Source organism: Penaeus monodon, chromosome 12 (assembly GCF_015228065.2).
Source record: "Penaeus monodon isolate SGIC_2016 chromosome 12, NSTDA_Pmon_1, whole genome shotgun sequence".
In the NCBI taxonomy this organism is placed as follows: Eukaryota; Metazoa; Arthropoda; class Malacostraca; order Decapoda; family Penaeidae; genus Penaeus; species Penaeus monodon.
The window spans coordinates 18,255,277-18,271,496 of NC_051397.1; the positions used below are offsets into that span (position 1 = coordinate 18,255,277).

Below are 16,220 nucleotides of genomic sequence, written 5' to 3' on the forward strand. Positions count from 1 at the left end.
TTTCGTTCTTTTTGGTGACCTTTCTCTTTCTCTCTGTCTGTCTGTCTGTCAGTCTGTTTATTTGTCTGTCTTTCTCCCTCTGTTTCTGTCTGTTTGTCTGTCTGTCTGTTTCTCTGTCTTTCTATTTGTCTATCTGTCTATCAGTGTGTTTGTCTGTTTGTCTGTCTGTCTGTCACCTCGCTCCCCCCATGCCCCCTCCAGCTGCTTCTATCGCTTCCGGCTGCTGAAACAGTCACTACTTATACCGAGGATGACCTAGGCCTCGGAGAGTTCGTCGCCGGCGACCAGCGCGGTAAGGTTGGTTTAGCCCTCGCCTCACTCTGGGCGGGCTGACTGACAGTGACCTCCGCGCGGCGCAATTACCCCTATGACTAGACATGTCTCGTGTGTTCTTATACTGCATGTGTCAACTCTTAGAAATAAAGAGTGAAGCTGAATACCAGTATCAATACCCCTGCAAGCCAATGTAATTGGGTTCTATACCCATTATAGACTGGTGGCAGCGAGGGCCGTTGCATCCTTTTGGCATGCAACACAAACGCACTTCCGAAGAAAATCCGCTCGACCGCTAGAAGACATGTCGAAGAAGAAAAAAACACGTAAGTACACGTTTGGGCCCCCTTTCTTATTTCTTTTCCCTTCTTCTCCCATAAATGTGTTAAGCCGTTGTTTTTTTTTTGTTGGGTTAAAAGGTGCTAATGACAGCAAATGGCACGTTCTCACACTATTCCCTTCACCTCAGATCGCATTTCCGTGCGATCGAGTATGTGATCATTAAACATGAATATCGTTTGTTAGTTAAGTAATTAATTATTTTCTCTCGTCTTTAGAGATTTATATTGTTTCATCTGTTTCATTTAACGCGTTCGTGATTTTATCTTATCACGAATATCATTTCATTTGATCTCGTCCCTCCCCTCGTCCCGACCGTCTCTTTTCTTTCGCTTGCGGTCACTTTGGAAGAGAAAAGGTTGTTTTCCCGTCTTGACCTGACCTCACTTTCTCTTTTCCCGGTCGGTGGCGACGTGGGAAGGATCAAAATGACAGCTTGGTTCCCTGTAATTTGGTTGTTTTTGTTGACGCCTTGAGAATTAACCCTAGCATTGTTACATTGCTTTTTGGTGACACGTTCTATCGGCGCTAGAACGGAGCTTGTAACGCAATTTCATAGAAATTCATTATTTTGAATATAGCATAGGATCTTCCCCCATATCATAGTGCACAGGATTGCCCGATATTGCCCTGGGGTTGCGTAAACGCCTAATAGATCTGCGCTCCATCGTTCGAAAGTAGGTACAATAAACCGAAGTTATTCGTTCGATCGGCAACTTTGAGTCGGTGTGACCCGCAGTTATGTCCGTTAATTAAAGGTCTGACATGCATAGCTAGACATGTATCTCGGCAGTTCAGATTTCTGGCCCCGAGAAGATTTGCTTGCTAAAAGGTTAGCGAATATTTTTTTTTTCATGTCGCCATTCATTTATGTGTACATTCTGTCGCATATCATTACATGTTGAATTCAATGTGGTAGTTGAAATAATTTTAAATAGCTAGCATTGCTAATGTACTTCAGTAGTGAACATTAATATTCGTTTTTGTGATTCATTCTCTATGTGAGGTCACTCTCGCTTTCCCTCTCATTCATGCTAGCTGTCACTCACACAGCATACACACACACATTCACCTCATTCACACACGCAGGACAAAAGACACTGAACCTTTTCATTAATAGGGATGGTTGCTGTCTTAGTGCCGGCGTAAAGATTTATGATGTATCTCTTTAGCCCACAATTTTGTCTGTCGTGACGAGTGGCTGGCACATGATGTACAAGTTACAAATATTTCTCTGCGTGACTATTGTGGTTCAAGTAAATCCTTGAGGATTGCCGATGTCGTTTCCCTTATCTACTCTCTGGTAGTTCAAGCCAGGTCCATGTGGATCGCTACTGATGTCTCCCTCTTCTATTTTCTTCTTTATCTTTGTGAAAATAAAACACAAAATGAAAAAAAAAGACGAAAATAAATTAAAAACCAACATTAAAAACCGCAATTTTTATAAATAACCGGCTAGTGGTAGTAACACCCCCTCTTCTCTGTTGCCTTTCTTTTTCTCTTACTCTGGCCCTTACGTGTATGATCTGGTTCTGCAACTATATATTGCAGTCGGACCGACACGGCACTGAAGGAGGACTCTTAGGATGCTGTGAGAAGGACGTCATCGAGGATCGCCAACCGGATGTTCATCAGAGCAGGTGTTAAGCCGTCCATGATGTTGTGGACAGGCGTTGCCTGCCGAGACGCCCCGAGTGGCCGCCCCCCCCCCCCCGAGACGCCATAGATCCATTCAATTCCAGGAGCTCGTAGCTTAGGTATCAGCCGCCTGAGATGCCGCACCCCCTGCCCGACGCCCGTAGATCCAGATGAAGATTATGAGGATGAGCAAACCACCGAGATGGACCTGGACGAGATCTGTGAGGACGTGTGGACGAGGACGCCGCCGAGTTAGGCCTAGGCTAGGACTACGAGGAGGTCTAGACGAATCCGAAGTCAAGAAGGACACGTGCAAGACTTTCGAGGATGTGTGAACATCGAGGACGGACAGATTACACCGAGGACCATGAGGATGAGGAAGACAGGGATGAGCAGCCACGAAGATGCACCAGGACAACGCACAAGAACGAGACGACCAGCCAAGTTAGGTCACCCTTGAAGGTGCCTCGAGGGCGAGGCGCGAGTAGGTGGCCGAGCAATATAGGATGTGCATAATTCTATTTCTGTTAACAGTGGACCACGTGGCTGGTTACCACGCGGATCCAAAGTCCCAAATAAGAACCACCCGCTCAGTGAGGGTGGAGGTCACATTTTATATCTCACCTCATTTGACTGAGAGTTTGTGTTAAGCACCTGACGCTTAAAGGTCAGCTCCGCCCTTTCCCTCACACACACACACACACACACACACACACACACACACACACACACACACACACACACACACACACACACACACACACACACACACACGTATAAGATATTACGTTATTACAGTAGAGTTAATTTACTGCTCTCTTTATAACATTATTTATCCATTTTCTTTGTTTTATACCTTTATCTTTATAATCCAGATTCGGATTCTACATAATTAAAAAGAGAAGGTTTGCAATACTTTAAACAATATCCAGCTCTGTTCTAATTTATTAGCATAATCCCTCATTTCCATTTTAGGTCCTGCCGCAGGTTAGAACGTCTGCGAGCTGGTATAACGCTGAGTCTTGTAATTCCCATAATGGTAAGAAGTTTGCAAGAAATCCTTAAATCCGAGATGCTGTCGAAATGTCTCTCAAGGAATGTCTCTCGAGGAATAGAGGAATGCTGGGGGGGCGGGGAGTATTTGAGCCTCTGTGAGTGCGCTGACAAGAAGCTAAGTTGACAGCAATCACTGGGGCGAATATGAGGACTTTATTGTCTATCTTTTATTCTCTGCTTTATTTTTCTCTTCATCTGTCTGTTCCTATGCTTTACTTATTTATTGGCTTATATGTTTCCGCTTTGGGAGCTATCGCTTGCATCTCTCGTAAAAAAAATATACCTGTTATGTGATCATTTATTTAACATTGGTTTGTTTTTGTTGTCGGTACTTGTGGTTTAATCCAATATGAGCCTGTAATAACGTTATCCCTAGGTACCCCAATGAAAGCATTTACCTTCAGATTTGTGATATTTGCACCCCTATCATCTTCGACTTGTGAATCGAATAAAGAGCTACCTATTAAGTACCGTACAATTGTAAAATTACATGCTAAAATATGAGAGAATAAAGGGGGAAGCACAAGAAGACCTTACCTCTTCAGTGTCGATAAGTTCCAGCTGCGTGGAAAGAAAACAGGAATTTTCATATAATTTCAGCATAATACTACCTCAAGGGCCATCAGTAAGTGTAGTGTGAGGTTGCATCTGGACGATGTTCTAAGTTGTTTCACCTCCCACTCCAGAACCTGCTATTAAACTCCTTCAATTCACAGTTCATCGTGTCCTGTTACAAATCTGTCTCTTTAACAAGCCATTTTCTTTTCCATTTTGAGCATTCCATATATTCACTTCTTCCCTCCGTCTTTACGAGCACCTTTTTCCTAGTACAGGGCCCTGTTTCCTGATACTGCAAGCTTTGATCTGCCTGCCGTCGGTCCTTCCCAAGCCCTGCTCTCTCTCGTCACAAGCTCTTGGATTTTCCGCTACTAGACGAAATGCTTCATAAGTCTCTCCTTTTCCTATTGAGATTCACTCCCTTATACAAGCTTGACTCTTCGCTACAATTCCCACCTTCTGCAAACACACACACACACACACACACACATACGCGCGCGCGCGCACACACACACACACACACACACACACACACACACACACACACACACACACACACACACACACACACACACACACACACACACACACACACACACACACACACACACACACACGCACACACACAGGGAGAGAGGAAGGGAGGGAGGGAGGGGGGAGGGAGGGGGAGGGAGGGAGAGAGGGAGAGGAGGAGGGAGGGAGGGAGGAGGGAGGGAGGGAGGGAGGGAGGGAGGGAGGGAGGGAGGGAGGGAGGAAGGGAGGAAGGGAGGAAGGGAGAGAGAGAGAGAGAGAGAGAGAGAGAGAGAGAGAGAGAGAGAGAGAGAGTAATGAGTCAAATCTTTAGTCTCTGTCTGATTTAATAAAATAATCTTATGGACTTTGGATGAAGTATGCTCGAGAAAGAACCAAGATCATAATATAAGTTACATTGAAGGCATGAGATAAGCATAGAGAAACAGAAAAACATAGTACATAAACACTGGAAACAAGTAACAAGTAAAGAAGTACTGCAAGACTAAGCGTTAGTAAGAGGTAAGATGTACAGAGGGCGTGTCTATGAACCGTGCTCAGCCGGCATCAAGGCGCAGATAAGTGGAGCTGTTGGTGCCTCAGTGCTTTAATCGAAAATACCATGGAAGCAGTCTACCTCAGTTCCACATCTAGTATCTGGTCCTTCTGTCCCGTTAATTTCAGATAAGAAATTACAGATAAAGAATTAACAAAAAGGCAGTTTATCTCGTAGCAAGTCGTTCATCATTCAATCAGGCCTTTCTCACATGTTGCAAAATCTATGTTGGAAAGCCTCAAGAATGTTTTTTGGCTCGCAGCCACAGGGCCCAAGGACTGCGGCTGGGGTCCCAGGGCTTTCAGGGCTCATCAACAGGGTGGCAAGCAAGAAGGGTCTCGGGCGGAGGCAAGATAATGATTAATGATAAAACTTTTCCTCCCTTTTTTGTTCGTCCATTGACACTGTTGCAACTTCATGACAGGGTTATCTTAGTTTATGAAATTATGATCTTTCTTTTTGCTATTAGCATACCAAAAATCATTCAAATTCACTTGAATTTTTTTTTTTTCTTACCATGGATGCTGCGAGGACCACACATGCTGACACAGCGACATCGCAACATTTCGCTTGTCTCAACATAAAAAGAGGAAGCAATGTTCTCCAACTTTGAACACAGTTTATTATGCTTCTACGCTTTTCCAGTTTTAGATTATGGATGTTAAGCAAGCGCGTGAACAGGGAAAGCCTGGCATAACTTTCACAATATCCATTTTGGACCCGCCGACAATAAGGGCTCATGATACAAATCATCGCTCTCGGCCCCACTGTAAAGAGCAGGCGCCAAAGAAGAGCTTGTACTTTATCAAGGGATTTTGAGCTTCTAACAGCACCATCAGAAGCTTAGAACTTCTGCCGTTATTCAGCCGGAGAGAATTGTGTACATACTACTCACCTTGAGCTCTCTCTCTCTCTCTCTCTCTCTCTCTCTCTCTCTCTCTCTCTCTCTCTCTCTCTCTCTCTCTCTCTCTCTCTCTCTCTCTCTCTTGTTACTCCTTGTCTCTCTCCCTTCTCTCCCTCTCTTTTCTCTCCTCGCCTTCTGCTTCCCACTCACCTCACACGCAGACACACACACACACACAGAGAGAGAGAGAGAGAGAGAGAGAGAGAGAGAGAGAGAGAGAGAGAGAGGAGAGAGAGAGAGAGAGAGAGAGAGAGAGAGAGAGAGAGAGAGAGAGAGAGAGAGAGAGGAGAAAGGCTTTTTTTCCTAGTCTTTTCCTCGTGCCATGTAGGGCTGCCAAGTAGATCGATTACGTCCTGATGAAACAACCTACGTAAGCATAGCAGTGTCCAAATAAAGTAGAATGGATAAAAATATTCGGCAGAAACTGGCAAATGAAAGTGCAACCTAGTATTAGTTAATCTATGACATTTCGGAGTAATACTGGACACTAAATCAAGTAGCTGTAAAGTGGCTTTGTTCATTAGAGTTGAATTAAGAGGTTATTTTGTAAAGTCATTTGTCTTTGGAGAGTTGTGGAGATCAAGGAGATTTTTTGTATGTTTGTTTAACGAGAATTCAAGCTACTGATTTAAGATGAGAGTCAATGGCTAACCAAAGTTTACGGGAAAATCTATGTAGCCCGACATGCAGAAATAGTTGTTGTGTAGTTAAGTATGAGAGAGAGAGAGAGAGAGAGAGAGAGAGAGAGAGAGAGAGAGAGAGAGAGAGAGAGAGAGAGAGAGAGAGAGAGAGAGAGAGAGAGAGAGAGAGAGAGAAAGAGCAGCACGCGTGTGTGTGTATAGGAGTATGCATGTAGATGTTTATGCGTTTATTTATACTTTTTAAGAAATCACAGACGGGCCCATTGGTCCCTGCTGCGTGCGTGGAGTCGCTGCTCTCCGGCATTTCTAAACAGAACCGCAGCCTAATTAAGTCCCTTGTTACGTGACGGCTCTTCGGGCGTTGCGTGAGCCTCCGAATCGCATCATTGTGAGAGCCCCCCTTGCGTCCGGCGAAATTCCTGCGCATTAAAGCCTCGGGTCACGTCCAGAAAAAGAGAGGAACTTATTCCTTACATTTGCGAATGCCGTTTTAAAAATAAGGTTTTTGTTATCTGAATTAGCAAATCCCATTCTTAAAAATAAGGCATTTATCTGGATTAGCCAAGAACATTTTTAATGCGTGACCCTTGTCATCTGTTTTAGCGAAGCCCTTCTTGTAAAAGTGATTGTTTGTCATTTGCTACATTTATTCATTAATGCAGTACATGTGATTTCCCTCAATTTACTCAGATTAGAACTAAATACATGCGAGACAAGTCGTTAATCATTGCAGTCATATATTTTGACCTTATTGTTCATCACAGAAACTGCAATTGATGTTACCTTGCAACTTTCGAATTCGTCTTCATCTACTTGGCCCTGTCAGTTGATTAGGTGTGGCGTGCAGAGTTAGCGGAGTTTCGATACGTTGCTAAACTTATTGGCTCACTTTGGTTTACGGTTTGGTAGTGTTACCAGGTGTTAATGAGCTTAATAAGTAATAGCGATTTGTGCTTCAACACCTTGGGCGGTAAATCGCTAAACTCCTCGGGTTTAATTAGTTTAAGCTCTGTAACGGCTATTTAATGGGTAAATAAAACAATTAAAAACAATTATAATCAAAACAATTATACCATACGGTACTGAGTCATTGGACTCAACTAGCGTACACAATATAAATTCTACACCTTGATATTTGACAAAATCACAGGATTCAACGATGTCTGTCATTATAATTTACTACATTACCGGATCTTACTGACCTGAACAGTATCATCTTGCCTGAGGTAGCGGCTTCTCACTGGTTGGTACCTGGAACAGGAAAGATGTGATGCAGTTAATTGGCTTGAAGAAATGAAAGGATTATGGTGACGGTGGCTGTGATGATCATGAAGATCACGACGACGAAGTGATGTTGATGATGATTAGGAGTAGTAATAGTAGCAAATAGAATAAAATGGCTCAAACTCCAAAATTCTAGATTTTTTTCTATCATTTATAATAAAAGGTCGGTTATATTAAATGCCAGAAGTTGTCTAATATTGCACAGTTAAGCCAACTTTTCTCCTCTGATGCAATGGCATTAGTATTTTCCAAGAGAATTTTAAGCCTATACAGTTTATATTATGAAAGTATTTTTCTTTTATCTATAGTTTCTAAGATTCTCGATGTTTGGAAAATTGGTGCACTTTGTGTAAACGTTTAGTGTGTCTGGAAGAAAATATCGCTAATATTGAAAACATTATAATTATGATTATAGTTATAATTCCTATTGTGCTGAGCGTTAAACATGTAAGATTCAATGAAACGATATCACGGTAAGAAACATCATCCATAGAAATGATATAATGATAATAATGATGATGAGAAAAGCAATAACAAATCATAAAAATAAAATGATGATGGCGGTGATGATAATGATAATGATAATGATGATAATGACAATAATGATGATGATGATGATGATGATGATGATGATGATGATGATGATGATGATGATGATGATGATGATGATGATGATGATGATGATGATGATAATAATAATAATAATAATAATAATAATAATAATAATATTATTATTATTATTATTATTATTATTATTATTATTATTATCATCATTATTATTGTTGTTGTTGTTGTTGTTGTTGTTGTTGTTGTTGTTGTTGTTGTTGTTGTTGTTGTTGTTGTTGTTGTTATTAATATTATTATTATTATTATTATCATCATCATCATCATTATTATTATTATTATTATTATTATTATTATTATTATATTATTATTATTATTATTATTATTATTATTATTATTATTTATTATTTCATTATATTATTATTAGTTATCATTATTATTATTGTTATCACTATTAATAATAACAATAATAATAATAATAATAATAATAACAACAACAAAACAGTAATATCAATAATAGCAATAATAAAAATAACAATGATGAAGATAATGATGATGATGATGATGACGATAATAATAATTATAACAACAACAACAATAAAAATAATGATAATAATGATGATGAAAGATGATGATAATAATAATAGTAATAAATAATATATTATTAATAATAATAACAATAGCAATAATAATAATAATAATAATAATAATAATAATAATAATAATAATAATAATAATAATAATAATAATAATAAATAATAATGATAATATTAATGATGATGATAATAATAATAATATTAATATTAATAAAAATAATAATAATAATAACAACAACAACAACAACAACAACAACAACAACAACAACAACAACAACAACAACAACAACAACAACAACAACAACAACAACAATAATGATGATGATGATGATGATGATGATGATGATGATGATGATGATGATAATAATAATAATAATGATAATGATAATGATAATGATAATGATAATGATAATGATAATGATTATGATTATGATAACGATAATGATAATGATAATGATAATGATAACAATAATAATGATAATAACAACAATAATACTGATAGTAATATAATAATAATAAAATAATAATAATAATAATAACAATAATTATAAATAGAAGAAGAAGAAAAAGAAGAAGGAGAAGAGGAAGAAGAAGAATGAAAACGATAATAATAATAGTAATAATGATAATAATAATAATAATAATAATAATAATAATAATAATAATAATAATAATAATAATAATAATAATAATAATGATAATGATAATGATAATAATAATAAAATAATAATAATAAAAATGATAATATAACAGTGATAATGATAATGGTAATAACAATGATGATAATGATGATAATGATGCTGCTGCTACTACTGCTGCTGCTGCTGCTAATGATGATTATGATGATAATAATGATAATGATGATGATGATAACGATAATGATAAAGATAAAGATAAGGATAAAGATAATGGTAATGATAATGATAATGATAATGATAGTGATAATGATAATGGTAATGGTAATGGTAAGAATAATGATAATGATAATAACAATAATATTAATAATAATAATAATAGCAATAGTAAGGGTAATGATAACAATTATAATAATAATAACAACAATAATACTGATAGTAATAATGATAATAATAATAATAACAACAACAACAACAACAACAACAACAACAACAACAACAACAACAACAACAACAACAACAACAACAACAACAACAATAGTAACAATAACAATAATAATAATAATAATAATAATAATAATAATAATAACAATAACAATAATAATAAGAAGAAGAAGAAAGAGAAAAAAGAAGAAGAGGAAGAAGAAGAATTAAAACGATAACAATAATAGTAATAATAATAATAATAATAATAATAATAATAATAATAATAATAATAATAATAATAATAATAATAATAAAACTTCAATCACTCTAGGTCGCTTAATTAGCATATCTAAAGAAACTTTTTTCAACAGTGATAATAATGATAATAATAATGATAATAATAATAATAATAATAATATAACAGTAATAATGATAATGGTAATAACAATGATTATAATGATGATAATGATCATGCTGCTACTGCTGTTGCTGCTGCTAATGATGATTATAATGATGATGATGATTATGATATAACAACAATAATGCTACGCCAGTGGAAATATGTGTTAACATGAAAAGGATGACCTGGGCATGTGTTAACATGAAGGGACCTGGGCAAACATGACGCAACTGGCTGTGAGCGGAGGAGCGGAGGAACAAGCCAAGGGAGACGCAGTTGGGTGCTGCTCCTGTGAAGACCTCGTGTGTGCCCTTGTGACCTGATATACTTTGTGTTGCCCTGTTATAAGCTGTATCGTGCAGTGTGACATGCTGGTTCCCCCCCTGTATTGTGCCTATAGAAAAGTGTACGGGTAAATAACTTGTGGAAATAAAGGAAAGACTGTCATTTCGTGTTTATTTCATGCCCTGCCTCGCCACTTGGCGTTTCCCCTTGTGGTGTTCTGGGACGCTGTGGTGCTCGGTGCCTCTTGGAGCTGTTCAGTGTTCACGACCCTGTGGATAGCACGCCGTCTGCCTAGCCTGCCATGTGTTGGTGGCATCCTCCTCCTCTCCCTTCACCCGCTATTACTTTTTATATATCTGTATCTATCTATTCTATCCCACTCTCATTTTTTTTATCTAGCCTATCTCCTTTCCCTTCCCCACGCTGCCACTTAATACTCACTCCGAAATTTGCTTTAAATATTCGTTCTTCCCGCCCCACTTTAAGCGCTCCATCTGTCCCCTTCCACTTCCCTCTATAGTAGATGATTGGTTGTCCATCTACAATTTGGGCTGATGTCTTATCTCCTTGGGGAGTGTTTGTTGTGGATGGGAGTGCCCACAGGTATGGCTGGCTGCTGTTGGTGATGTCGGAGATCAACGGGGGAGTCCGCAGGCTAAGGACTGGGCAGTCCTTGTGTTGCTGCTGCTGTTGTCTGTTCTGCTGGAGGCTATAAAAAGTATAAAAGTTTGGAAAGAAGAGTGGGAAGGAAGAATGGGTATAAGGGAAGGATAAGGTGTAGAGGAAAATTAATTTTAGGAGAAGAAAATGGAGGTGGGGCTTAACCCAGCATGCAGGGTAATGCTTGGGGTAATAGTTGTAGTAGGTTCTTTAAAAGGAGGAAAAGGGTGAGGATGGCCCAGCGCCATCTTAAATCTTTTGTGTTCGGTGCGGGTGTCCTCGGGCGCGCGGTGCTTCCCTCCGCCGCTGCGCGGGGAGGGCGCCCGGCCAACTCTCGGTGCGTAAGGTACAAGTACCCTACGACCTTGAGCGCGTACCCGCACTGGAGGTCGCACGCTCGCGGTGTTCTCGTGGGAAGTGGGTCAGGGCGCCCGGCCCGGGACCCGGTATGGCGAATAGCAGCTAGATTCTCGGCTAACTGGGTGGTCGGGATAAAAGTTAACAGTTTAGGTGCCATTTGCAGAGTGCTCTGGGCACGGCCTCTTTGACCGTGACTCCAGGGCTATCCCTCGGCTAACCTATGCTGCTGAAGCAGGTTGAGGTTCGGAGGTGGTCGCTAATCAGGGGCTGGCCATTCCCCCCTGTGTCAACAGAAGGTTCCCCTTCGTCGGCAGCACGGCTTAAGGAGAGGCACCACACCACTGGCCGTGAGATTCCTTTCCTCGGCTCGCATAAATCTTTACAACAAAGGATTTATGATCCTGGCACAAGTACTAGCAGCAAGTGTCACGTGCCGGAAACCGCAACCAGTGGGATAGTGGGGGAAGGATAAAGGATGCTGGGTCCATGCTATGGCAAAGGATAATGAGATGGTGAGGGTGAGGTTATGGCAGTCGCAAAGCATCAGGTGACGAGGTGAAGGTATTTAAAAAGCGGGGATGTGAGGGGCAAAGGGGAAGTTAAACTTTAATTTAAGAATTTAAAAAGTTACAACAAAAAACTAAAAAAACAAACTACATAAAAAAAAAAAAAAAAAAAAAAAAAACAGAACGAGAACACAAACAAAACAAAAACTGAACAAAACAAAGGATAGGGGAAGGGGAAAGGTAAAAATACTGCATCCACTTCCTTCGTCCCATGCCAAAGAAAAAAGATCATGGCCTAATCCCGGTCTCCGGCCGGAACAAAAGATGGTGCTGAGTCTATCCAGTCAGTCGGTATGCCAAGGATGGAGTGTGTCGGTCTGTTTACAGACCAGCGTATGCCACTCGATGTTTAGAGGAAGCAGAGAAGCTTCCTCGTGGAGTTCAGATGTTCTAATAAATTGATCCCAATCTACCATATAGATCCATCTGAGTGCTTTATTCTGAACAAGCTGGAGTTTGCGCTTGTTAGTATATGCTGTTTATGTGAGTGCGAGTGGTGTGTATGTGAGGAGAGGTCTGATCAGTGTTTTGTATAGATGCAGCTTTGTGCGTGGGGCCGCACTTTTACATCGATAAAGCGAAGGTTTTTCTTGCCAAGGTGGCCTTTGAATTGTTATGCAAATGAAATCGAAAGTAGGTATCAAAGGTTAAACGAAGGATGCTACAAGAGGATCTGACTTGGAGAGGTGCTTGTAGTCTGTCGAAGGTGTTGAGGTAAATGTTGTAAGGAAGAATTTTTCATAGGCTTACCAAGAGAACTTTTGTTTTTGTCGCATTAGTCTTGATATGCCATTTATGCTCCCATCTCGAGATGTTGTCCAGTTCGTCATTAATGCGCTGTACGACACCTGAAAGCGCATTGTGTCCAGCTATGTGCGTACAGTCGTCAGCATAGAGGATAGTTTGTGAGTCTGTGTGTGTGGGGTCTGGAAGGTCGTTTGTGTATAGTGTATAGAGTGTTGGGTATGTTGCCCTGAGGTACTCCAGCGTGGATTGAAATGGTGCCTGAAACTCTGTTTAAATTTTTTTATTTTAATCTGCGGTCATCAAGAAAACTGCAGAGTAACTTTCTGATTAAAGGTGGGAAGTTAAATTTAGTACACAGCTTGTACTTCAGGCCAGCATGCCAGACCGTGTTGAAGGCTCAATCAACATCTTTTGTGACAAGAGCAGTCTTTAGTCATCGGTCTTTGTTGTTGTTTATGTAGTCTGTGATGGTGTTGGGTGCGTCCTGTGTCGAGAGATGCGAGCGAAAGCCGAATTGTTTGTGTGAAAGAAGGTTATGGTCTTCAAGATACCACCTTAGTCGAGAGTTTATGATTTTTTCATATCTCGAGTAGACTAATAGAGCGGTTACCGCTCTATTAGTCTACTCGAGAAATGAAAAAATCTTGGGGTCAGTCAGGTCTTTTTGTGGCTTAGGAAGGAAGGCCACTAAAGCAGTCTTAAAGAGAGAGGGAAAATAGTCGGTAGCAAGAAAGGCGTTGTAAAGGTGAATCAAAGCTTGTATAAAGTTGTCAGGAAAGTGAGTAACAGTGTCGCATCCGATCTGTGAGGAGCCTGGAGCCATACGAGGAAACCTCTTTATTTTTTTCTTTTACTTCCTCACACAAGATGGGGGATGTGAGTTCGCAGGTGTCGTCCAGCCTATCCAGTCGGACAACTGGCTCTGGGTTAGTTTCTACCCTGTTCTCTTGACTCCAGGTATCAATTTCTTGAATTCTGGAGTGAACAGGGGATGAGGAGGGTGAGGATAGAAAACTTGGGCCCAGTGTTCTTCAAAAAATTTAATAACATCCACGGGATCTGAAACTTTTGCGTTATTATGAATAAGGTGGGAGAAGGGGGGGGAAGTTACTACCTTTAAGTTGTTTATTTTTTTGCCCACATTCCCGTGGATTGCTAACTCCGTTGCATTCTTCTTTTTTAACTAAGTCTGTCCAATATTTTTGTCGGTCTCAGTAAAACGACTTCGAAAACAGGTCAGGAGACGTTTTGTCCTTTCAGATGGCTGAAATGATATGCGAGTTTTATACTGAGACCTGGGGATGGTGCTGAGCATAATTGAGCGATGGAGGTGAAGATGTAATTCCAGTGCCCATCTATTGTTTGGGAATCAGTCAAGATTAAATTCAAGGTTTTGATCATTTGATTTAGATTTAAACGACTCCCAGTCTGCTTGTTTGTACCGGAAAGATCGTCTTTCTTCGTTTAGTATTGGTGATGTGGAATTTTTAATTATGATGGGTATGTGGTCTGAACTAACGTTCGGACCGGGTTGTAGGTGTCTGTGTTAGGCAAGTGCTGCCCTGTTCCCGAAAACGAGATCAGGGCGGCCCTTTCCTCTATTTGTGTATGAGGTGAAGAAGTCGGGTCCTATAGTGGAGTCTTTTGGTTTCAAAAAAAGAAAGGAGTTGCCTACCATGTGCATTGGTAGTGCTGTGTCGTGTGGGCAGCGTTAATATCTCCGGCAAAGAAGGCTGGGAGGTTTGTATAATTAGATAATTTGTTGAAGTCTGCAAAAGGCAAATTAGGTTTTATATAGGAAGTGGAAAGGCTAATGGGGCCCTGTGGGGGTGAATAACCTGACTGCCATGAAGTCAGGGTGGCTGAATGAGAGGGTGAGAAACTCATGAGTGATGGTGGATTTTATGAGGATACAGAACCCATTTGCAATCCGTCCCCTGGATGTGTAACCATAGTGCCGAATTCCATAGCCATTGGTGATGGATATAGAATTTAATAGGCCCGGGCGTCCTTGATCTACCCTGCTCCTCAGGGTAGATCCATTTTACCTGGGTTTACCTTGTGTGGCGTTACCTCATCCCGGTAACGTGATCGAGCCTCGATCAACGGCTCCTCGAGGTCAAGGAGAGAGTCCTGTGAGCAGGTCACAGGGCGGGTCCTGGAAATCAGCGGACCAATTCCCAATACTTTCACACTGTCCCAAGCGCCCTCTAGAAGGGAGCACGGCAAGGGGAGAGGGAGCTCTTCCTCGGCTTCGGGAACGGCCTTGAGGTCGATTTCGGAGCCGCTACTCTCGTCATCAAGGATGGTGTCATCCATACGATGGCGACGAGGCTGCGGGACTGGGGGATCCTTTTTGTCTTTTTTAAATTATCGTCTTCGAAGATCTCCTTTGGGATAAAAATGCTCAGAAAATCGTTTCTCTGTATCATGATAGGGACAATGTTTGTGAATTTCTTTGCGTTGTATTTAGCAACAATGGGAGCTACGTGTAAGATGGCTTGTATTTTTGGGTTTGTGTTAGGTGTAAATGTGTTGTTGAATTGGGGAGGTGGAGGCAGAGTTGTCCTGGAGGTAGATGTGGGTCATCTGGGTGTGGACACTTAAAGAGTAAAAGGGGATGGGTAAGGCAAAGGGAGGGAGCTCAATGAAAAAGGGAGGCAGGGAGAAGGACGGATACGACCCCGCAACCCAACCTGGGAAACTATGCCGAACTTCTTTTCGGCATAGTTTCCCAGGTTGGGTCACATCAGGTCCACAGCCATGTCTGCGCTTATTGGACATCGGGCTCCCCTCGGTTCCTACGCGCTTACACAGCGAGATCAGCAATGGCAATAGAATTCGGCACTTTGGTTACACATCCAGGTAATCAAGGAACAGATTGCAAATGAGGTCCTGTATCCTCATAAAATCCACCATCGCTCATGAGTTCTTCACCCTCTCATTCAGCCACCCTGACTTCATGGCAGTCAGGTTATTCACCCCACAGGGCCCCATTATCCTTTCCACTACCTATATAAAACCAAGGACTAATTTGTTTAATATATCGGTCCCACCCTACAATATAGAAGCCTCTGGGCTAGTACAGTGATAACGTGTCAGCCTCTCATCCGAAGGGTCGGCAGTTCGCGTCCCGCCCAGGCGCGAGAAGTTGCAATTGTCGCCTGGAGGTTACTGCTGTGGCTGGACACCACGGCGGGTAAGGACTAGGTTCAGCCGAGT

At 40.9% G+C, this 16,220-nt stretch overlaps 1 protein-coding gene across 1 annotated transcript in view; it reads right to left on the minus strand.

Moving 5' to 3' along the window:
* Positions 1-3,843: 3,843 nt before the first annotated feature.
* LOC119579355 overlaps positions 3,844-16,220 on the minus strand; it is a gene marked incomplete at its 3' end in the record, with an annotated part of 67,436 nt that continues 55,059 nt past the window's right edge. Inside the window, 2 exon segments of the mRNA XM_037927121.1 lie at positions 3,844-3,867; positions 7,678-7,726. Coding sequence (XP_037783049.1) covers positions 3,844-3,867; positions 7,678-7,726 — 73 coding nt within the window.